At 41.0% G+C, this 25888-nt stretch overlaps 1 protein-coding gene across 1 annotated transcript in view; it reads right to left on the reverse strand.

The window, feature by feature from the left end:
* cadps2 (Ca++-dependent secretion activator 2) overlaps positions 1-25888 on the reverse strand; it is a 232684-nt gene that overhangs the window by 94791 nt on the left and 112005 nt on the right. Inside the window, exons 9-12 of the mRNA XM_078256450.1 lie at positions 21923-21989; positions 19993-20101; positions 17286-17486; positions 5151-5287 (exon numbers count right to left, since the gene is read on the reverse strand). Coding sequence (XP_078112576.1) covers positions 5151-5287; positions 17286-17486; positions 19993-20101; positions 21923-21989 — 514 coding nt within the window. The remainder of the gene's footprint in view (positions 1-5150; positions 5288-17285; positions 17487-19992; positions 20102-21922; positions 21990-25888) is intronic.

Genomic DNA, 25888 nt, shown 5'->3' on the forward strand with positions numbered 1-25888 from the left:
ATCCTACTCACGTGTGGCCGCACACAATTCAATGTAATTCAAATTTTATTTATAGTATCAAACCATAACAGGAGTTCTCTCAGGACACTTTACAGAGAGAGTAGGTCTAGACCACACTCTATAATTTACAAAGACCCAACAATTCCAGTGATTCCCCCCAAGAGCAAGCATAAATGCGTAAATGTGACAGTGGCGAGGAAAACCTCCCTTTTTAGGAAGAAACCTGGGACAGACCCAGGCTCTTGGTACGCGGTGTCTGACGGTGCCGGTTGGGGGTGTGATGAACAGTGGCAATAATAGTCACAATAAAGATAATGACTAGAAATAGTAGCTGTAGTAGTTCATGGTGTTGCAGGGCAATGCAACAGCAGAGCACAGCAGGGCGTGGCAGGACGTAGCAGACATAGCAGACACGTTACTTAATACGTCGGACAGAAATAAAAGCTCTGGTTTGTTTGTTTTTCTTTAAACCAATCACAGCTGTCCTGGGTGGTGCTGAGCCCCGATCATGGAGATAGCGAGAGGGGAGAAACATAATGATGTCAGGCTTGATCCCAGCAATGTACCTCCATGAGCCAGGCTGGGGCCAATGAAACACAGCTACTGTTATAAAGTGTTATAAGATAAATCTGAGGGTTAGGGTTAGCACGGTACCTGAAAATGTTAAGAGAGTTCAATGAAATTTGGCTTCCCTATTAAAAAATGATGATATATATATATATATATATATATATATATATATATATATATATATACATACATACACACACACTTCTTTTTTTATTTGGGGGGCTTTTTCCCTTTATTAGATAGTGACAGTTGATAGACAGGAAAGGTGGGAGAGAGATGGGGGATGACACAGCAAAGGGCGGCAGGTCGGACTCAAACCCAAGCCGATGCAAAGGACTCAGCCTACACGCTCTTACTGGGTGAGCTAGAGGTCGCCCCTTGATGATATAATCTTATTAGAGTTATTTGAAACTCTTAAATCAAAATGTCCGTATTCTCTACTATCGTCTGACGCTAGCACCACTGACTGTTACCTGATAAAAAAAGGTGATGTTTATCATGTTAAGCAGTAGGGCTGTGCAATTTAATTGCAATGACGATTTCAGCTCGCAATGATCATAAAAACAGATTAAAAATAAACGATTATTTTGCACGTTTTGTAAGTAAACTCTTATTTTGTCTTTTGTGTTCTGAATAAAAAAGAAAGTTCTAATGGGAAAAGCATTAAGGTACATTGTTGTTGTTCAAGTTCAATAATTGCAACACTTTTTCTAAAGTCAATGAGTAATCGTGTTCAATAATCGTGTTTTTAATATTGACCAAAATAATAGTGATTATAATTTTTTTTTTCCACAACTGAGCAGCCCTATTAAGCAGCACAGTGATGCATTACTTTCTCAGATGCTTAAAAACAATCACTGCATCATTGAACAGCAGATGATAATTAAAACTATTGATAAATCTCTCTGAACATTTTGTTATTTTTTTCTCGAGGTCAGCGGTTCATCTCACCACGTGAACACTGCAATGCAATTTGGAGCCTCTCTTCTTTTCCTGAGGTTCTCTCTAATTAGCACAGATGTAACTGAATCACCGAGAAGCTTCAGATTTAAAGGGGCGGGAGCCTGAACCGTGTCAGAGCATACATTAGAGTAATTGTATTAGAAACTATAAATGGTAGAGTTGTGCGCCCTCGTACTACAAAAGTAAAGGTGGAGACGAAGATGTCTCAAGATGTTTTAGTGTTCTATATTGAAGGCAGACAGGAAACCAAAGTGGATCAGAGTTACGTCACAGTTGTGTGGATTAAAAGACCGTAGAGAGATAAACATGTTATCCAGTTGAGTGCTTATTCTGCATGACCCCGTGACCCTTATCCTTCTGCTTTACCAGCCAGAGGTTTTAGGGAGGGGGGGGGGGGGGTCCTAGGATGAAGACACGCTGCTGATGATGAAATAGAAAAAAGGTATCAAATGCACTCTATTGGTATCGTATCACTTTAAGGAATTTTTTTAAACGATATCCAGCCTAGGGCTGAAGATCTTTGCCCAAACTCCCCTCGGGCCGGGCTCGGGCTTGCGCTCCAGGTTGCGTGGTAAATGAGCGGTCAGGTGATGCGTTTCGATTGGCGCGAAAACGGATGCTGAGGAGGTGAAACGGAGGCTGGTATAGCCTACGTTAGTCAAGAATAAATTATGTAAAAAATGTATAAATGACTCATTCTTGGCAAAAGAGCTGTGTGCGTGCGCACATTTGAATGATGTCGGGCTGTAAACGGGTTAGGGCTTTTAAAAAGCTGTCAATCAAAATGTACTTGTCGGGCTTGGGCCGAATTCTGTCGGGCTCGGGCCTTGTCGGTTACAGCTCTAATCCAGCCCTAGTATCGACCGACATCAGCATTGTGTAAACAAATCTCATTCAGTGTTGCGGCCCACACAGTGAGTAAGCCATTAAAACACCTGCAAGTGCACATTCTTAGCGGATTATTTTGTAACGTGAGCGGATAACGCCACGGTTAAACCATCATGGAGTTGTTGTAAAACATTGTCTCGTAGTATTATAAGCCTCTGTGCAGTTCAAACTCAAGGATACTCAAACTGGACTTCCTGGATCATATTTCATCATCCCACATGCACCTGAAATGACATGCTCACACCAGCGCAGCACTTCTAAATGAAGAGCTGGTTTTTGGTCGAAACGCAGAACATTTTGGGTCGAAAAGTTGTCTTTTGGTAAATTGAATGTCCGTGTTGTGAAACATGAGGACTGCTTTTCTTTTTCTTCCTTTAGGTAACTGTCAATCAAAAGTTCTTGCACCAAAGTTCCGTGTAATGCTGAAATATGGTTTTGGATAGAGCTATTTCAAGAATGTCCTTTCCCCGGTGTTACCACCTACATGGATAAAGTTGTGTACGCCAGCCGCTTCGCTGGGGGATTTACTCCTTCAGTCATCAGTGGGAAACTTTCCTGATCCCGTCAGCAGGACCCTGGGCCCCAGCTACAACCCAAATTTCTGCCTAATTACTGTTGTTGTTGTTGGGTTCAACTCTTTGTGAATAAAATATGACCCCGTCTATGACATGAATCCAAGCCACTTCTCAACAGATGTCCCCCACGCCGAGGCACTGGCCTTTTCTCAGAGTGTTTGGTGAAAAGGGGCTCAGGCTGGAACACAAAGCCCTCGAGTTTTCACAAAAGGCCGAGGGAAGAAGAGCTGGAGGGGCGGCGTGAATGGATCGGTCTAATTGCAGAGCTGGAAAGACTCCTGGTGAGGCAGGTAGAGAAATAAAAAGGAGGCACAGATGTCACTTTGGTGAACATCTCCTCACACTGCTGCTTGAAAAAAAAAAAAGAGAGACGAGAACACAACGCAACACGTCAGAATGAGCTGACGGAGGTTTAGGGTCTGATGGATAGTCTAAATTCTGTCTATTACTTCTCAGTCAAGGTACTTTCACGAAACTGAGACCAATCCTTTAAATGCACAAGCATTAAAACTTAATAGTCAAGGTGTGTGGCTTGTGAAGGCCTTCCTGTCACTGTCTTATGTGTTTATTTTTTTATTTTTCTAGGACTAGAATTGAATTTTTAGGATCACAAAGTTATCTGACAAAATAAACATCAATACAAGGGTAACCGGTTTTTTTCAACCTGGATCTTATTTCCCTATGTTTTTGTGTTTAAGTGGTTGATGGGAACGACAATCTTTGACATTGGTCCAGTATTAAGCAAGTTGGCAATCATTCAAAGATTATTGTTTCCATCAGTCATTCACACACAAAAACATAGGAAAATAGGGTCCAGGTTGAAAAAAGAAATAAAAAAAAAAGTTACCCTGTAATAGTATGAGATGACAAATGCTGTTGTTTTCCAAAATCAAGGCTGGTGTTTTTCGTTTCCTCCACTCTAGAGAGATCTGGATCTATGGTATTGCCTCGGGTGAACAGAAGGACTGAACTGTACAAAAAGAATCAGGCATCACAGTTCACATGCTGTGAATCATATCTACAAGGTTTGGGATTCTTGCTTAGTTGCACACAACACAAAAACCCTTGTTTCACCCCCAACACACACACTTATTTAGGCTTCACCCCTCCTCCCTTCCCCCGGTCCATTGAGGCAGCCCAGCAGTTGTCTGTAAGGGTCATGTTCCTATTTGGAAAGTATTGATTAGAGCGTTTATCCTCTCAATCAGTGTAAGAGAGCCCCCCAGGCTGACAACGCAGAGGGAGTGAGAAGCAGAGAGAGGGAGAGAGAGTGTGTTCCCACAATGACCATTTGCACTGAGCTGATCTCTGCATGTAGACACACAGTACATAAATACAGAACAGCTACCTTTAAAGCTCTAGTGCGCGACTATTCACCATTAATGAAGGTCTGTTAAATTCAAGCCATTGACAAATGAGTTGAAACAAAGCTAATTAAGCCCATCAGCTCCACAAAACTCTCTCCGTATTTCTCAGTATGGCTGTGTTTACAAAAAGGTGTCGTCCGGCGACATTCGCGCGCAGAAGCTCGAGTGAAGCGTTTTACGCCTACATAGGATAGGCATATTTAAGCTTTTGCCTCAGCCTAACCCTTTCAGTCACTATTTACTGTTTGAGTTTACACTGTGGTATGTATTTTTATTACATTATTGTTTTTATGATGACTGAAAAAACTGCTACTACTACTACTACTACTACGTCACCGCTGAGAAAGAAAACAGCAGTGTTCAGCTTTGGAGACAAAGAGGACATACAAATTACAAGATAATTACTTCTCTTCTGAAGAGTCCGTCATGTTTTTTTAATCCTCCGTGTCCTCCTTGGCTACTAGCAACTGCGTGGAGGAGGGGTGGGGGTGGTGCGCGATCACGGAAGGCTTGTATCATGTGGACGCGCCGACACTGTTGTTGTCATTACTTAGAATTCCTCAAGGCGGCGACAGAAACTACGCACTATAGCTTTAAATACTTTTTCCTTTCTTTTTTAAATGTTGCAGTGTTCACACTTATTTGTCAGGAACTCAAATGTCATCAACAACGTCAGTCCCAACTCCTAGTTTGACTGAAAAATCACTGATTAAGCTCTGGGCAACAAAGATTGGAGATCAGGATACAACCCAAGAGTGCGCCCGATGATGTGTTTGTGTTAACGTACCAGGCAGGAGAAGGAGTCGTTCATGCGGTGCTGCAGAGTGTGTTTCTGTAAAATGGTGAAGAGGCTGGCGTGGTCGAAACGACACGGAGCTGCAGAGATCAGCTCCTCCACGCCCTGACGCTGAGACGGATCCAGACCTAAACAGGAAATGCAGAAAAAAGGGAGGTCACACAAACCCAGGACACCCGGGAGACCGCTGTTCATGTCCCGTGTGATTGCAAAAGGCAACGTTGACTTTTTTCTTACTTACTTTTGTTACGTAAACTTACGTACTAAAGTAACACGTTACACAACAAACATATTTTAACCCAAATCAAAAACTTTTCTTAATAGTTATTTTGCCTAAACAGATTCTGCTCTGCAAGGGCGCACAACTCGTGTTGCTGGACATTCTTAGGCTATGTTCACACTTGACGACTTTTTTTGACAAGATAAAAAAAAAAAGAAGCTGTATTTTATACATATCTATAAAATAATAAAAAACTATTTGTTCATTCATTTTTCACTAAATCAGGAGCAGATTTGATAGAATACAGCTTTGAGGAAGTGTTGAAATATAGAACATATTTCTAATACTTTTAAAAAGTTTCCTGCTGTGTAAAGAAAAGGAATGCCATTGCTTGTTCAAGTTCTTTTTATGAATTAAATGCAAAATAACAGGATATTTTTACCATGAATTAACTCCCACATATCCTCTCTTTGTAAAACAGACAAATCCTTTTTACAAATTGTAAAAAGGATTTTTTCTTTAAATTGTACAGTCCTCCCAAATTATAGTCTCAGTTTACTGGACAACACACATTGTGTGCTAAGAACATCAAATACAATGCACATGGAAGAGGAACACACATGATCCTTATCGTTAAAGAATTAAAAAAGAATTAATCAACTAAAATAATTCAAGGTGCATTGGTCAACTATAGAAATGTACAGCGTTGTATGTATTGCCCTTAGTAACAGACTTCATTTAAAACACATTTGAAATTTTATCATCCTTTTCTAATTATCTCAACAACTGTCATAATATATTCATCAAACTTCTAACAACAATATGAACAGCAGTCTTCATACAGCAATATAACAGTAACAGTGACTGTCACATGAATAATTATACTATAAACTTTATATATAACTTTAAATAATAACAGTACTTAAATGAACAGCAATATGCACCTGTTGTATTTTAATCCAGGCTGATAACAATAAGGTAAAATCACTGCTGGTGATCAGAAAAGGCTCCAGGATTAATAAATCCTGGCTGTTAGCCTGGTCGGGAGCAGGCTAGCTGTTAGCCTGGCTGTTAGCCTGGCTGTTAGCCTGGTCAAGAGCAGGCTAGCTGTTAGCCTGGCTGTTAGCCTGGTCGGGAGCAGGCTAGCTGTTAGCCTGGCTGTTAGCCTGGTCGGGAGCAGGCTACCTGCACAGAATAAATCTGCTTTCGTGAAAGCGAGTCAAGGCTAAATTCATCCAGGATAACGGGGAAATCCCGGCTTAATCCCTTATCTTGGTTCTGTGAAACAGGCCCCGGATACTGACACAAAAATCTTTAGTGTCTGTATGGAACGCACCGGGAAGTAGCTTGACTGCGACGCTGAAAGATGACATAGTATTAAGAGATACAACAGTAGCGAGTAGTATGAAAGACTGAAAATCTGTGTGAGGAGGATGGTTTGGGTGGTGGATGGGTCAAACAACACAGGACTGTCACCAAGGAGACAGAAGTTTGTGTCCCGTTCTTGTCCCATGTGGCACAGAAACGTACATTTTGTAACCCAAATATGACGCCAAAGGGCTAGACGCTAAAGGAGACTTTTTGCGTCCGTAACAAATGCCAAAGGCACCTGACCAAGCATCGCTTTTGACGAGTTGGGAGTGTGAATGTGTTGCTATTAGGGCTGTCAAACGATTAATTGTTTTATTAATCGCCAAATTTCTATAGTTAATCACGATTAATTGCATGTTTTATTACATGAATAAAATTATTTTGCATTTCAGAACTGTTTTTAAGTACATAATAACAATGGAAAGCCATTCTTACCAGTGTATCTTAATTGGGAATCAAATTAATGCAAAGAGTTACTTCATGAACTTGATTTTAAGATTTGTAATTCTTTTATTTACTGTAAACAAAAGAAAAATGTGTGAATCTGTCATTATTGCACAATTCCTCTAAGTACCTAATCTAACTGAGATGTAACACTAACACTTTGTTTATACAGTACAAACAAAATGGTCCGAAAAACGGTTGCCACAGCAGGACATTTGTAACCTTTATGTTTTTCTAATAAGGAATGTAACAATTCTCCTGGACAGAAAAGGGGGTGGACAATGTCCCAAATGACAAAAAGTGTCAAAAAAAACGATACCAACAACACAGTCCTAAAACCGTATGCTGATATACGTAGTCAATATAGTGTGCAGTAACTTCTAAATAATGTTGATTACTCACTGACGTCCAGTGATCACCGGTTAATGAGACAGCGTTTGCACTCTGCAGCAGTTCCAGTTGGGCTGCTTTCTCCGTGTCGTACAGGCTGTGTATGCGTGTAACTACTGTCCCCCCCTCGACAACTTTTTAAAAGTAAACTTTCCATTCAGAATCTTATTGGCATCCATTTCGGCGTCTCGCACTCGCCATCCACTCAAAACGTAACGTTAGCCTACTACTCTTTGGCCGGCTCGAGAGCCCAAACAAGTGTGTGCAGCGTGCCTGTTGTTTTGTTTCCGGTCTAGCTAGATCCGGTGTGGTGTTGTAGTTTTTCTAACATTACTAGTTGTTCCAACAGCATGTGAAAAAAAACTACAAAATTTGCTAGGCCAAAAAGAACGTTAATCTCGCGATAAAAAATTGAGGCCGTTAAAATGGGTTTGCGTTAACGCCGTTGAGGAAGAAAACAGTAAAAATAAAGTCATCCAGCTCCATGTCGTGAAGTAAAATGGACTTGCTAAGATGAATGACAGCAGATTTCTTTGCATGACGCAGTCAGCTAAAGAGGTGATACATAAATGTGTTCAGATTCACAATCATTCACGCCTCTCATTGAGCTCAACAGTGAAAACACACACACACACACACACACACACACACACACACACACACACACACACACACATTGGCAGTGTCAGCTCTCAATGCTGTGGTTAATAGTTCCCACCTCGGTTGGCTACAGATCCTCTGTGAAGCTGTCAGTTCTCTCAGATGACACAAAACACTCGCCAACATGGACGACATGTGAGGAAAACACTGGAAGTGACTCGCAAGAGTCGAAAACCAGCCAGGAAGAGAGCGGACGACAACACGTCGGTGATCAGCTGCAGCAGGAGATCAGGCTTCACGTCCCCCATGAAGATAAAGACAGATATTTCACTTCCTCACATGTTTTAAGCTGAAACCAGAGTAAAGTTTGCTGGCTCTACTTGAAAAATAACTTAAAATAAGAGTCAACCAATGATCTGCATGTGTAACGACGATCACATTAAGACTGAAAGCTCTGCAAACTGACGGCATCGTCAGCGGATTTAAACTGTGTTCGCAGTGGCCTTAGTTTATACCTGATCAACAGACAATGTGCAAATTATTATTAACGTATGTTGCAAATGTTGAAAGGAGTGTTGCACACTCCACAATCCACAAGAGGAGCATGCTTAGACTTAGACTAAATCTTGCTATCTCTTCTGACTCCATGCATGTTTAAATAATGAGTACCAACTTCTGCCTTCTAACAGGCGATTCAGAGACCCTTCTTTTAGATACAACAGGCTTAAGAACTCTTTTATACATCTATCCTGTTGCTAAGCCAAAATCAGTTTCCCAAAAATTAAGATCTGGATCTAAGGATGATCATGGAACACGTTACTTTGCCATGGCTGTTGATATGTCTTCATATTTGTGCTATATGTGTAATTGTTGTCTAGCTCTGTGTGTATTTTTAATTTTTTCTTCTTCTTTTGAGCGGAGCTGCTGGGGAACGCAAAATGAATTTCAGTGTGTGAACTGACAATAACGTCTTGTATTGTATTGTATGTTTTTAACAAATATATATACATTGAGTTGCCTAAGGCTTCTGCCTGTTGAAAGGAAGTTTTTCTTCACCACCGTCACACCAAATGCTTGCTCTTGGGGGGGAATTGTGGGATCTCTGTAAATTATAGAGTGGTCTAGACCTACTCTATCTGTAACGTGTCCTGAGATTACCAACACTATAAATAAAGTTGAATAGAGTTGATTATCCTGGTGAATTGAACTATCAATTACTCTTCTGTTAATGAATCCTATATTTACGAGAAGAGCACTCCGAGAGCGCAGACCTCCGCCATGGCCGTGCCCCAACTCATAATGTTAACGAAACAATGTGATTCAGATCCGCTCCAAAATGGATTCTTCCTTGGCACGTGCTACAGCCTTCCACCAGTAGGTTTTTGTCTGTAATCCTGCTGACAAACAGACAAACAAATCAAACCCAAAGCATGACCTTCCATGGTGGAGGTAATGAATCATTTTGAGCATGGAGGTTCAATCTTGACCTTTGGGAACAGTTTTTGTATCAAAATAAATCGAAGCTCTCAAGGCCAACAGCATCTTTTCAAGCTTTCAACCGCGTGTCACAGTCTTCATCAGCGAATGCGGGTCGCTCAGGTGTCATCATGTCACCTGTGGCATCACCTTGTCAAGTGAGAACGCAAAACCATTCCGCGGTCGTCGCCTTACACCTCTAGGCCACAAGGGTGCCCCAATTCTATATATTTCTCCTTTTCTCCTCAACAAATCCCAAAGACCAAAAAAACAAACATGTTAGTCCGTCTTATACTTTCTGACTTCCTGTCTGTGGCTCTCAGCTCCAAGCCCATTGGTTCCCACTGAGGACGTAAACCTGTGTTTTCATGGCACAAAGGAAGAAGATGTATCAGGCTTTAATGCAGACACACTACTTATTAGCAGTTTGGGGTTTTCATGGGTAATGTTGAGAATCTGAAAAAGACAGAACACCACCAGACTCATACCTTGAGTTAAAACTGAACTAATGATGTACATTATTTTGATACAGTAGCCAAGCTCTTCTTGCAGTTCAGAGCAGCAGATGATAACGAAGCTTCGGGGTCAGTGACGGAAGAATCAACCATAAAAAATAAATAAATAAATAAATAAATAAAAGAGGCAGAAGAGGCTCAGGGCGTCCTGGCCTGAGCAAACCTGGGTTCATTTCCAGTCCTTTCAGGCCTTCCTGTTAATGGCCCCGCCAAATGAAAAGCCTAACACTCTCCATTTTGCTTTTATCGTGGGAGTACATTTCGCGATGGGAAGTTTCTGAGCGTGACACATGGCCCCACAAAAGACCACGGCTCCCTGAAGAATGCCGGCACTGTTTCCACGCCTGCGACGCCTGCGGCCTCGCGCCCGAGACAAGCATTAGTGATCGCTTTTTATTAACGCTACCATTTTGTTTTTGTGTGGACGCAGAGAAGCCAGCAAGGACTCTCAGACATTTGTGTTTCGCCCCCCCCCCCCATCCCCTCCCTTCCTTTCTTTATCGCTTTTGTCCGAAAGAGAAAAAAAAGACAGCAAAAGTGAAATCTCCACAATCAACTTCCAATCGACGCTCCTCTCCTTTTCTTCCCGTCTTCTTTTCTTCTGACTCTCCCACTTTTCGGACGCTGCCCTTCGGCTCCTGTGGCCTGCTTTCCCTCTGTCTAATTCCGATGTAGGTCATTTTACATTAGTTACCTCCAAAACACGGGATTGTCAATGTAATTTGGAGAAAAGACATCGTGCGAAAGAGGCAACTCTAAAGAAAACGAGACAAAGAGATATAGATTAGTGCTGATAATAAGAAGAGGGGGAAGGAGGGGGAGTATTGATTGGGGGACAGACAGCGGAGGAGTGATGTTGATCCATGTCAAGTCCAACTTTCAGCTATTATCTGCGGCGGGGTGTGTGTTGGGGGGGGGATATGGATCAAATATGGTCACTGCTCCTGGCACAGATGGTGTGGGTTTTGTCCAGACTGTCTGCACGTTTCTTCACTTTGTATTTTTCAAACAGTTTCTCATCAGTGTGAGAAACGGCTTGAAGTCTATTTGACTCCAACGTGGGAATAGCGGACCCCGCCACCAACAATGAAAAAGTACTTACTGTATATTGCAGAGAAATGCCGACAATAACCTTTTTAAAATATGGGGTTTGATTTCATGAAAATCTTAAGGATTATAACTTTAAAATGGAATTATAGTTCTGCAAAGACACATACATGTGTCTGCCCTCCTGTCAGGGGGCTGTTTCCAAACAGGAAGAAATAGACAAAACAACAAAAAAATGTTACTCAACAGCGAGTTCAGATGAGATGCTGGACGGAGATACAAAGACTGTAAACTGTACAGAGAGAGCTGGAGGAGAGAGAACTTTGTCAGAGTTAAGTGGACTTCAACTTGAGATCTGACCTTTGAATGATTTCTCCTGCTCCGCGATGTCAACAGTCACGGTTCAAGTCGTCGTAAGTCTAATGTCTAAACATGTTTAAAACAGAATATCTTTTTACAGAGCCTGCAACACATGTCATGGTCTTCATCAGAAAATGGAGTAGTAAGTGCACATTAGGTCAAGATCATACAGTTAAAGTGTCTAAACTCTTCCCAAATACAAGAATGACATTTCATGTAATAGCTTAATTTATCTTAATGACGACAGCGTAATCAGAATTATTGAACATTGGTTTGGTGTGCTGACCGTCAGCTGAAATTAAATGATCGCTATCGGCCACACAATCACATGTGTTTGTCCACGGCTGAAAGGGGAACGCGATTTTAAACATCAGTGTTTACAGGTAAAAAGCTGTATAAAGCCTTTTGGTGCACAGGGAGCTGTGCAAAATCGAATAAATGTCCTCAAGTGATGTCACTTGAGTCACTGACTGGGTGTGTAAGAGTTAGTTGTAAGAGCTCTGTACAGTAGCTCGCTCCTCATCCCTGCTGCAGGCGGACCAAACTGTCTGCAGTCCAGTTGCATTGTGGTTGATGTAGGCGCCATGTCTTGACAAGAACGCAAAATGTGTTGAATAGAAAAAGACGATATCTCTGGATCTGCTGCATCGATGTTGAACCTTTTTTTATTTAAAGTGTCCATCTCGCGTCTGTCATGTTGCAGAAGTGCGATGCTAAATCGATGCTGTGCTAAAATATAAAATGTGACTTTCAACTACTGTACGTGTGGTTTGTAAACGTCTATATCTTGGTGTCATATTTACAACATGAGTAAGGATGTTTGAGTGACTGTTGAGCGGTGTGTGTGTGTGTGTGTGTGTGTGTGTGTGTGGGGTAAGGTGGGAGGGTGGGGGTAGATTTCTGCACTCAATCTCTCCATATCCATCTTGTCGGGGCTCCATCGGCATCATCATGGCAACAGTCACATCTATTTGACATCCTGCTCTGAGAGGTGGTGGCGGCCGCTGATGGCAGGTTATTGATGCAGACGAAGAGCAGGAGGAGGAAGGAGAGCGTTTCAGTTTCAGGTGCACCGGGCTGAGAGATGTGACTTGATCTGCCTGTCGGAGCGTGGTGGCGGCGGCAGCAGTGGCAAGGATGATGTCAGGGCGAGCGGAGATGAAGATGTAGACAGACAAGGCCCTCAGTCTCCGTCTGGCTGAGCGAGAGCTTCCCGTAGCATGGAGCGGAAAACAAACTCAACTCAAACTCAAAAGTTTAAGAGAAGCATACGAACGCGTCAGCAGCTGTTCTGCTTTGTTTCAGGGCGCCGCTGAAAACTCAAGAGGTTAAGACTAACGGACAGTTTGGACGTCTCTCCTCAGGATCGTCCTCGTTGTCAAACTGACCACCTGCTTCTTCAGAAACACAACTGACAGGTGTAAACATCCCCGAAAAACAACTTCAGGAGCAAGTCTTGACCCTCAACAGGCCTGTCCATTCATGTGATGGAAGTTGATTTTAAGGTCAAAGGCCAGAGCCAAACATCCTCTCAGCCTTAGATGATTTCCACTTGTTTGGACTTTGTTTGTGGGTCGTTTGAATGCTGGTCCATTTCAATGTTGTTTATGTGAACTGCTGAGCTGCAGTGAACAGGCGAGAAGGAGACAGGAAGTGATTTCTTCAGAGCTTTTTAAGCAAACTCGCAGTCGTCCGTTTGTCCTTTTCTTTAGAGTTTTCACTTCAAGAGCTGAGAACGTCACGAAGGCCAGCTGCTGAGATCTGCACACAAAGCAGTAAAACTCCTACAGCATCAAGGTGAAGGCCTGGTTTTGTTTTATGGAACCTTCACTTGTTTTTCTTTCTTTTTTGCTAATGTCTCCATTCTACCCTCAATGATCTGCTTCTTCGGGTTGCTGCTTTTCATCCCTTTCTCCAAGAGTTTACTTTTAGTCCTTAAGTAATTTCTTCTAACCTGAACATTTCATTTCAGTCTCTTGTTCTTTTGTCATGATCACAGCAGCTGCCAAGGCTGTTTATCATCGTTGCAACATTTAAAACTGGCATGCTAAATGCCACTGTAAACACAAATATGTAAAAAGTGATCTTACAATCAGGCAGATAACCAGCGTTTCTGTGCTCTTCCCACGTTGAAAGATTATAGTCGGTTTCACCCACCATCACTGATTTGTGAGGTCACTCCTCTGTTGCACCAGGAACCACGCCCAGCAGTGACGTCACGGTGTATTGACGCACTTATTGTTGCAGAAAGCAAAAAAAAATATATACAAGATTTTCAAATGCTTTAACATGCTACTGTGTTTTAAATTTAAGGCATGCTAACAAATCTGAGCCGAAGAACATCCGGCTTACAGTAATGAAAGCTAAGCTCAGTCTGGCAGTATATCTGAACATGAAATGTTCTAAAATGGCCGCCGTACAGAAGATAAACATGACGTTCCCTTTGGTGTCACACACAGGAGAAACATTACAGCTTCACCCTACTAGTGGTTAGAGGTGGCTATCGCTTGGATTTTTGTTGTTGTTGATTTTCTTGGTGCTAAAATAATACTTTTAAATCTGTGCCGGTGCCTAACGGTGCACAAAAACGACAGTCGGCGACATTAAATAACGGCTTGTTTATTGCTAAAGCCATATGGTCAAATTTTAATAATTTATTAAAGTACTAGGGTAACTTATTTTACGAGTCAATTGCTGTTAAACGACAAGAAGAAGAACCACTAGATGGCAGAAAGGTACTTTAGAACAACAGCTTGAGTTTCTCGAGGTGCACTTAAATGCACCATGAAGTCCCCTCGGTGTTGTTTTTTCGACAACTCCGACTGCGGCAGTGGCCATGGTGTCTCGAAAAGTGCAGCTAGGCTAATCTGCGTCTTTAGCTGCTGACTGCTGTACGCCCCGGTGTTGGAATCCTTTCCAGTGAAATACAGCCACACTTGACACCGTTTATCTATTTGTTAGACATCAGTTGTCTTTTTATCTGACTGCCAAGAAAAACTTAACTACATTTCTAAGCTCCTCCAGACTCTGTCTAAACAAAACAAAGACTAAACAAAACCCCCATTTATACCTGTTATTATAATGCAATCTGTATCTGCTTACCTTACCTGAATAAGGATGTTAAAGCCTAAGTGACTACACCCTTAAGCAAGCCGAAGTCCACACAGAGCAGCATCTATTCAGCAGAGTGACAACAGTCAGCAGCCTATATGTGAGTCTATTACACGACTTCCACGTGTAAACAGCTTCATTGTTCGCTCTCTCACACTGGTCAATAAAATCTGATGCCTGTTGGTGCTTTGTGCTCTGAGATGCTTCTGAAAACACAAAGCAGGAAAACAGTCTTGAACTGGAGACAAACAAAGGAGAGATGTTTGCCTCTACTCTCATCGTCTCACCGGTTCTCCCCGAGTTATAAACCTTTAAATAGAGAATAACCGCAGGTATTTCTATAAAAGTCAAGACGGGAAAATTGTGATTTTATTAGTGTGTGTCCTCTTGTCAGTTTGTACACATGCAATTATTTGTGGTATTCAACCTCCACATCCGCACAGACGAAGATTTAGGTTCACCGACAAGATTGTTATTAAAGTGAGAACGAATTCCCGTCAAGCCCATTTCACACACACACACACACACACACACACACACACACACACACACACACACACACAAACAGAGCGGCACTTAGCACCCACTTAAGAGCTATTTCAGGGACACCTTCCATTTCCTCCTGCAGACAGCGTGCCAGCACCTTTCGCCATTAACATATAAATCTATACCATTAAACGCTAACGAGCGGCGACGACAACTGGCTGCGCCTGCTCCAAAAAACACAAATACTGCGGTAATCAGCTCTCAGTATGAAGCCCTTTATGTCGCCATCCTCCACACACAGATAATGAATGAAATGATTTGTAGGTGAAGGAGGAGGACGAGTAGGTAAAGAAAGAAGATGTGCATGTTTGGAAGAAAGAAAGCAAATGAATGAAAGGGCAGGACTTAAGGAAATACAGAAAAACAGATTAAAACAAAGGAAACCTAAAAGGAACCCTGTCAAGTTTTTTAACCACCATTGTGGAGCGAAGTCTTTATAAGAGGTGTCCCATTTAACGAAAACTTAAGATGGGTTAATGAGGGGAAGAAGGGAGGTTAGAGTGACCGAGAGTAATGAAGAAAGAGAGGAAGAATGGAACAATAAGGGAACTAGAATGAGAGCAAACCTTCGTCAAGGCCAATGACGCGTTCACGTGCTCTTCGGATGGCCCCATTTCCCGACTTGGAAAGTCGTTCTTCCGACTTCGGTGTGTTCATGAGCTTTAAGTAGTAACGTGGAAAGAACGTCGCAATACAAAGAAGATGTGTTCAGAGAGTTGATAGCCGTTTCCTTTTCCGTAATCTTGTCGACGGACAAACAAACCAACAAACCGAGCCGAAAACATACACGTAACCTCCTTGCTGGAGGTAATAATAACCATTAAAGGGAAGAAAAAAAGGGATATTAGAAGCAAGGAGGGAAGAGGAGAAGAATAAAGATGCAGATAGATATTATTGTGTGACTTTGCTGAATCTAAACTAAGCCTTTAAAACACCAAAGTCACACAATCAGAACAGACCAGCAACTCCTGTGTTCTGTGCGGTAAAATTATGTTTTTGTCAAAGAAGTCTGCTGGCTTTGAAGAGAGCAGAGGTAACGGCTTCAGTTCCCCGTCGTAAAGGGCTGTCTGACAGCAAGGTAAAGCGCTGAAAATACTCTAAATATAGTGTACACTTAAACCGATATTGATTTCTTTAGGTGTCTCAAAAATGTTTAGCTGCTGCCCCCGTCCACAGCAGGACAGTGCTTAGCTTCCTTAGCGGTACTCCTGCCTGCTTCTCCAAACTGCATTCAACTCACACATTTCTTTCTTTTCGATATGATGTAGATAAATAAAAAACGCATGTTATCAGCTCACTCTTGTGTTCTGAAAATGCAGCTCCACAAGGCATTTGTCCTTGCCAGAGTCCCGTAGATTTTGGTTTCATTTTGCCTCCATCGTTTTGGTTTGTGTGTGTTTTTCACTTAAACATTATTCAAAATGTTGTGCTGGCCAGTGTATTCTGCACTATTGCCTATTAGATAACATTTTACCAGTAGGACCAGCCGTAGTTGCTAATAAAGTTGTGTGGGACTCGGCACACTTTAGAGCAACGTTTTATTTTCAGGGTGTTTCAGTACTTTTACTTCCATACACAGTCTGAGCCTTGGATACTTACAGTGCTAAGCATACGTGAAGACACCCATGCTAAATAATCAATGAAAATCAAACCAGCTATTAGGCTAACTGAAATAAAACCATGCCAACCTCTAGGTATGGTGAAGGGGATGTGATGATGGGGGGCTATTTTAATTCCAAAGGCCAAGAGAACTTTATCAGGATCATAGTATCCTGGATCCATGAACTGGCCTTTCAAAATAAAAGTCTGCCTGCCTCTATGGGAATCTAACATAGGGGTGTACTGACTTATGCCCCCTGTATTTTAAGGAAGAACATTTATTTATTTACGATACATTATTCATTCACAAAGAAAATTGGTGTCCTTAAAGGTTGGATTTTTCCTCATTTTTTTAATTAAGGCATTAAGATCAATTTCCAAAAGATTTTGGGATGATAAAAAACTCTGTGAAAAATAAAAAAAAAAACTGTGAGAATCAGAACCTACTGATGGGGGACGCCAGTTTCTGGAGTCCTCCTCTGCAGTTTGTGGTTTTGTTCTGCAGCGGTGGGACCGGTTTGTAGGACTGCCCGGTGGCTCGATACATGGCCTGGACCCACAGCATCCGGTCCTGCTCGTCATCACAGGCAAACATCACCAGGTCGCCCTCCTTTACCGCGTTGAAGAACACCCGGCCGCCCTGCAGACCTGAGGAGGAGGAGAAGGAAAATAGGTAAAAGGCTTTGTACGCAGAGTTTCACCAAGTCAAATTTAAGACTTTTCAAGACCATTATGAATGAAATATAAGACCTTTATCACAACATCAACTAAGCCCTACATTTGTTCAAGCCAAATATTGCTAAACTTGCACTTCCCCAAAGCTGAAGAATAAAATCTGTGTTAAGTCTGTGGTACAATCCGAAAGAGACTCGCGCCAATAACACGAAAGCTTATTGGCTGCAATATAAGTTGCATGTTGGTCTCGTTTGTAGTCACAATACAGCAAAATTACATTTGGACTAGCGAAAGAAAGAACTACAACACTACAGAATAATAAAAAAAGAGCATTACAGGTAGCGTTACATGGACGTAGGAAAATTAAGACCTGTTTCAAATGATTAAAGACCTAACACAATACTTTATTATCTATATATATTATATTTTAGGCTTTTAAGACCCCGCGGAAACCCTGTGTACCAAATACAATCAATATTATGAACAAATCCCCATGGCGGGAGCAGACATTAAGCTGCATCCTCTTCTGCACATCTGTTGTTGTATTGCTGATCATTTGTGATGTGTGTGACTGTAAATTGTCATTATCGGTGAGACAACAAAGTTTTATTCTGAAAAGTCTCCTGAGCTGCTGAAGTGTCTGTATGTCTATTATGTCACTCGGAGGAATCAGATTTTTTCTGTGACTCGCACTTTAGTGTTTACTTTTTACTCTATTACTGTTCATCTTTAGTTTTTCTTTGAGTATTTTCAGGTTGTACTGTCTGTAAACTTTTACAAATAAGGTTGATTCACGTTATAAGCTCAAAGTAGGCCTGGGCAATAATTCAATAACTTACCATATTGTGATAGACAGTTGATCAATATCAATATAAAACATGTTCAATATATACCGATAAGAGACGGGACCGCCAAATCTAGCAACTGGGTTTGTAAGACAGACGCGGCCCCATACTTATTTACAGCATTTGTGTGTTTTTCATTGTTGTGTCGACATTGGGGTTGATAACTGAAGAACAGTTGAATGTTATATTAAGTGTTAAACAGAAATGTTTAAAGTTTGTTCTTAGTCTTTTTAGGTAATTAAAATTGTGAATAGTTATCAATATCTATCAATATGATCAAGCAATATCGTGATATACCTCTCAGCCATATCCCCCAGGCCTAGCTCGAAGGATTAAACGCCTTTTGTTTCATACTTCTTTTTTTCCCGTGTTCTCTTAAGCAAACCGTTTTTCTCGTGAGTTGGTAAATCAGGCCGCGCAGACGTCAGTCATACGTACGGTGACGTATCGGAGGCATCTTCACCGTCATCATACCTAGTCTGAGAGGACAGTGGGCTGTGAGGGGATTGATATGCTACTTCAGATCTGACTCATCAACTTGGATACGACTAGAGTCGAGTCCGGACCCTGTAATCTATCGCAGAGCATTTTTCTGAACTGAATTTACATTTGGCAATTGCAAAACTTGTTAATATGAATGAATTCTTGAATTCCATAATTGTAACTACAGTAGTAGTTTGCAGCCGTTTACATTATAATAGTAATTATTATTATAACGAGAGGAAATAAAAAAGGTACATCTCGGGGTATTGTCCCTGAAGTAAATTTGTAATAATGAAAATAACTGAAAAGGCAGCCTTTCCTCAACAATATGTAATGGGGTTCACTGGCTGTTTAAATAAGAACGGTCATTTTAAAATGGGTGTTTTTTTTAGTGGCCTTTAACAAATCCATTTCCCATAAGCCCACAGAACATCACGGCTCGGACAGATGAGGCAAGTGGCGGGGTGAGTGAGGACATGTCTGTCCTTACAGCAGGGCAGAGAGGACTGAGCGCCGTAGACGAGTTTAGATGCCGAAATCACAAGTTAGAAGTATAAAAAAAAAAAAAAAAAATGACATTGGAACATTAGCGTTTTATGGATAAAACCCAGTTACAATAATGTAAGCTATTGAGCTGTAGTTGTTTCTGTGCTCACTGATTAACCGTTGTTTAACTTGGGTTTTCATTTCCAATAAGCAGTGCTGTAGTGGGCACCAACTCTTTCCTTGAATATGGAAAGTAACCCGGAGGAACTCACTTCATTATGTCAGAAAGAACGACGAGACAGCATTGAATTATAGAAGGTAGGGGAACGGAGGCTAACCTGGACGTGACATCAGGACTTCAGCTCTCAATTACATCAATATTGCAATGATTTATGGATAAGTCCACCTAAAGCCTCAGACTTGAGGGAGTTGTAGATTTCGACAGCAGGAAGCTCTTGCAGATGTACAAAGAACATGTGTGTAAGTCTGTGAGTCTGTAAGTGTGGGGAAGTCTGGACGTTTTGGATTCGGCAAAAGAAACGTGAGCATTTTGGACCTGGATGCTTCCGCTCCTCCAGCAGTGTGTGAGCTTGGATGTGTGTTTTCAGTGTAAAGCTTGTAAAGTTTGATGAGGTCAGTGAGACGGCTCCGGTGTGTTCAGCTACCTGGCTGAGGGTCGCAGTAGTCCACCGTGTAGCCCTCCAGCTGCATCAGCTCCTGGGGCTCGGCCTTCTTCTCTCGGTAGCTGCACATGGCAAACGTGTACTGACTCACCTGCAAAACACACACACACACACATTTATATACATATTATATGGATATCGTGATATGAGACTAGATATCGTCTTAGATTTTGAATATCGTAATATGGCGTATAAGTGTTGTCTTTTCCTGGTTTTACAGGCTGCATTACAGTAAAGTGATGTCATTTTCTGAACTTACCAGACTGATCTAGCTGTTCTATTATTTGCCTTTACCCACTTAGTCATTATCTCCACATTACTGATGATTATTTATCAAAAATCTCATTGTGTAAATATTTTGTGAAAGCACCAATAGTCAACACTACAATATTGTTTCGGCATCGATATCGAGATATTTGGTCAAAAATATTGTGATATTTGATTTTCTCCATATCGCCCAGCCCTACAGAGTAGCGAAGAAACTAGAACATATTCACATATAAGAAGCTGGAATCAGAGAATTTTTAATAATCGATTAATCTTTGCAGCGCCTGACACAAGTACAGGGTGATCAGGTCTGGCTCACAGTCAGCGTTTTGATGCCTTACATGGAGAAATATAAACATGTTTTTCTACGTTATTTCATTGAACAAAAGAAGCCAAAATTGTCAAATGTTAAACAAAAAAGAACTTTGTCGAACTAATATACAGCCTCAAATTGGCAAAGGTTTGGTGGACATCCATAAATATCTGATTAAAGAGTAAAGAAACATGATTATGGATCCAACCCGACATGCAATGCAAGATCCAGTCAGTAACAAAAGGGTGTCGAGGTTCACAAATGTGGCTCACAGTCAGCGTTCCAGTTCATCCCAAAGCTGTTGGATGCCAATACAACACCGGAGTTTTAATACCAAAACAATCCTTATTTCTATGCCTTACTTGGAGAGAAAAAAAAAAGATATTTTATATATACACACAGTATATTGGATGGGGTTGAGGTCAGAGCTCTATGCAAACCAGTTGAGTTCTTCTTCAAAAAACTGGGAAATGTCTTTATTGACCTGTCTTTGTGCAAGTGGAAAACAGACAGGAACATCCAATACCTGCAAATATTGACCTTATTTTCCAGTTTTTCCACATATAATAATGTTCTCACATGTTCCTTACATTGTACACGTGAGCAGAAGTTTTACTTCCTGCAGCCATCTTGGTTTGACAGAATGAATAAAGCTGTAGCGGAACATTTTTGGAATTTTTTTTTTTTTTTTAGGAATGTTGTCAAACACATAATCAGGCTAAAACTAATAAATAGAGAAGATACTCATACTACTAGGGATTGTAGCTTTTGACGCCCTTTAAGGACTTTCGATCGGAAGCAGAGGGGTAAACACTGACTAGAACTACAACTACTTAACAAAGGAAAGACTGAACTTGAAAGGAAACATCTGCCCTTAAAAGACTCAGAGTGATCCCTTTTGGCTCAGAAAGTGAAAAACAGCTCAAGTGAATAAGTGTAAATGGGAATTTAAGAGACCTAAATTCAATTAACTTTGCTTTAGCAGGACCCTTGTGCTCGGGCGAGGTGTAAAAACCTTTTCAAGAAGAGCGACTGAAATGAGATGATTTTCTTTAATAACGTGGGGGGAAAAAAACATCTTTTATTTTACCTCTATCGTCTCTCTTTTTAAAACTGCAAAATCGAAAAAAGGAAAAAAAGTTTTTGAAAGAAAGAAGCAGTTTGAGTTTGGTTGAAGGTTTGACCTAATGCATCCTAAATACACACAAACTTCTGTTTAATAAGTCTGTTCATATTTGCACTGATGCTTGATCTTTTCAACAGTTTGATAACGTCAGGCAGACACTGTAGACTTTATGTCAGCTGTACTTTTATCTCTCATCGGTTCCTTACCTGAACAAGAACAAAATATCTTTTTTTCCAGCGTTTCCAGACTCTCTGTCCCAGAGCGTACAGGTACCTGAAACACAAAGAACAATCAGGAGTTGTTGTTTTTTTACAGTTTATTAATAAACCAGATATTCACAGGTTGTTCTGCTTTTCTCAGTTTTAAACCACTGCTAGGTGAATATATTTAGGTGTTAAACTTTTGGTAGGACAAAACAAGACCAGTGAAACGCCGACTTGGACTCTGGGAAACTGTGATGGACACTATTATCTGCTAAATTAGACCAAGAAAATGGAGTGGAAGCGCTGCTGACTCTTTGTGGTGAACACATACAGGTGTTCTTTAGATACTTCAGGTCAGGGGTGTAGCTGTAATTTCAGAAGTGAGGGGGACAGACTGTTTTTTATTGAAAGATCCTCTTCCATTTGTCTCTCCAAATCATGGATTCCAAGTAGCCTACATTTCATATATATTGATGGAAACACTGACATTTCCATAAACCGTTTCATACAGTTTTACTGCCGCATCTTAGCCAATGGGAGACCTGCTAATATTTGAACTGGCCACACGGAGGCGGAGCATGCCAATTAACCAAATATTGGTACTAAGTTCCTCAATATGCAAAAAGTAAAGACATTTTTTCACATTTCAATATTTTACTCACAGGGACGTTGGAAGTATTTTGTTGGAGGGGGTGCTGTAAATATATGCGTGGGGTTGCGTGTGTGTGGGGAGGGCGCAACGTGAGTAACATACATACTCGCCTACTTATGGTCCGTTCAGATCAACTCAGACCTGTCCCCCACGTACCCCGTGTCCGCCTTTGCTTCAGGTGTACTGTGCTTATTCCGTCTTGTGAAGGGCTCATTGCGTGGGTGGGATATAGTCCCAAGAAAATATAAAATGCAAGTTTCCTTCAAAAACAATCCAACGTTGGGCGCCTGGATAGCTCAGTTGGTAGAGTGGGCGCCCATATATAGAGTTTAACTCCTCGACACAGCGGGCCCGGGTTCATGTCATTCCCCCCTCTCTCTCCCCTTTCATTTCTTCAGCTGTCATGTCAATAAAGGCCTAAGAATGCACAAAAAATAATCTAATAAATAAATTTAAAAAAAACAATCCAACGCGTTGTGACCGACAAAGGTCTTCATCAGGGTCATTGTGAGCCCCGATGAAGACATTAAAAACATTGCTTAATGTAGTATATTAGCCATCCAGAATATAAAAGACTATTACATATTAAACTCAGGCACAATTGAAACAATTAAATGATCTGCAATATAAACGCACAATTATGAGATTATCTTTGTGATTGAATGCATTATTTGTTCTCTTGGAGATTTAATAATCCAAATTCTACCAAAGTCTTTGTTTGTTTTTAATTCATTCTAGGGAGCCACAGTTGATTTACTTACTTCATTACCTTGAATGAAAAACAGTATTGCTGTATTAGTAGCGAAATACAGAGATTATAAAGACAACATGAGCAGCTTTCACCATAGGTTCCAATTGAAGCAATTCTAAAACTTGACCCAGGTAAGGTACAAATAACAAGAACAATGAATATAATTGAGCACACACATTTTAAAACTGCAGGAAGCATTTATCTACATTTCTTTAACTCTTGACACCTTCCAGTATGTGTAATGTAGAGATGGAAACTTTGAAGATACCATGCAGCCTGTTCAGGCAGCAGATGACACTTCTGACATATGATGTTGATGACATTATTTCAACGCAAAACAACAACCAGGGTCAGATTCTGTCAGGATCCATCTGAAAGCTCATTGATGCACGTCCTCATTATTTTTCTATCACAGTGTATTGCACCACATTATGCCATCACTCCCGCAGCTGTGAACGTTATTAACACATTCATTTCCTCCCCCAATGTGAAAGTAAAAAGGAGAAAAGTAATGAGTCCCGAGCCGAGCGAGGCAGTGACACGGACAGCCGCTCGTTGAAGACGTCTCGAGGAAAATGGAAGAATGACCAGCGTGGCCTCTCAATCAATGGCTGCTCCCCGGGCCTCCTGAAGCGTGGGATACAGGCAAGTGCAAGTGAGGAAAATCAATCGATGGCGAGACCTCTTTCTTCAGCCCTGCCGCCCGCCCTTAAAGAAAAGGCCTCCAGTCAAGGCTGCGGCGCGTCTGGCCAGGAGAATCTGGGCCATTCTGCACGACTCCGGGTTAACATGTGGCACCGCTCGCCGGCCCACTTGTGAAAAATGATTTTGGCCGTCCGTCCTCCTGCAAGGTTTCAAACATCCATTCAGCCCGCACAGACGCCACGGTGATGGACTGCAGACTCCAAAGAGTTCACTGCAGGCATTTAACAGTCCATACTGCACAAAAAAACATCCATCTTTAACTAGTCATTTAGCTAGATATTCAGACTTTAAGGTTTTTCTTTTTTTTTTAACAGAGTGATTGACATTGGACTTATTTCATTAATAGAACTGTCTAAAATGACTATCGGTGGGTTAAAAATAAACCTGAAGACCGACTACTGCCCCAGAGTCAATCATTTGTGTGAAAAAAAACTGGTTTTACAGGCTCACAACATGGTAGAATAAACAAAATTCAAGACTAGATATCAGAGTAAATGACCTGCAAGAACGGAGAGTATTCACAGTGGCAGAAATTCCCATTGTTTCATAGAATATTTTTTTTATTGTTTTGAATTAATTTCCACCATGTGAGTGGAAAGTAGTTCTGTCTCCTGCACAAATTACAATTTCACCCACTTTAGGCTTTTCTTGAGGCCTACTTGATTATAAAGGCGGGAGAGGCTTAAAAGTAATCAAAAGAGATTTCTTTTTGCAGTGACACCAGCAGAATTATACGGAATATAAAGTCACGGTAATCTTTTTTCAGTTTTCTGTAGATTTACAAATCTCATCCGATTGGCTCATTTGGCCGTCTGTTTAAATAAAAGGACAGATATATTTTTGCACATTAATAATGATGCAAATGACTCGTAAGTTATACATTTTTATTTTTCATATTTGGACCAGCAGATGAAGTGATTTCATGAAAAAAGGTCAACATATTTAGTCTTTGCACCAAATTATTGTTATTTCTTTAATTGGCAGATATTTTTTACTGGTTTCAATGGAGTCATTTCCACTGGCGAAGGTAGATCGGGATGAACAACTCCATTATAATGAGTTATTTGCTTTTACGTAAATGTATTCCCTTATGCCTCCCACTCCTGAAAGCCAACCTCCATATTAATTGACCATTCTGTTAAAAAAGAGGCTGTTGTGTCATGCTTCTGGATTTCGTAAAAGATCATCAAGTCCTGAAAATCATAAGCCATCGACCGTCAGGCTGCACTGTGATCACAGTAAGCTCAAGTGTTCTCGTTCAATCCGTTCAAGAGATCTGAATTCCCCTGAGCTCCAAAACACGATTCCAAACAGGATGAAGGATAAATATTTTATCCGGGGTTTAATGATCGCAACCAGAAAAAAAAGGGCTCTCAGTTTGAAACATAAGGATGAAAACAGACCCAGTTCCCCTCAGTGACCCTTCATGTGAAGAACCTCTCCGCTGCAGGTGACGGACTAAAACATCGTCGTCGTAACGCTTTCAAAATGCAAGAAAACCTCAAATGTGTTCGATGACCGTCTGTGAACCGAAATGTGCCTCTTTTGTCCCTTTTTTTTCACTCTGAAAGTGAAAATGTCTCCCTGCATCTGTCAGCCTTTTAAAGCTTTCACGACTTTAAAAATGTGTTCAGGTCTGATCCCAGCAAAACAAACGCAAATAACACGATAAAACAATGTCCTGCTTGTTCTCTTTTCCTTAACATTGAGCAGCATACATATCCTCTTTTTGGTAATCTTGAAATGTGTGGAAATTTATTTTTATTTTTTTTAATTTTTTTTTTTTTAAATCAGAAATGCAGCATGCAGTTGCCTGTGTTAGTCTTTGGATCAAAGAGTCACAGTGAAAACAGCTTCAAAG

Source organism: Sander vitreus, chromosome 8 (assembly GCF_031162955.1).
Source record: "Sander vitreus isolate 19-12246 chromosome 8, sanVit1, whole genome shotgun sequence".
Taxonomy (NCBI): domain Eukaryota; kingdom Metazoa; phylum Chordata; class Actinopteri; order Perciformes; family Percidae; genus Sander; species Sander vitreus.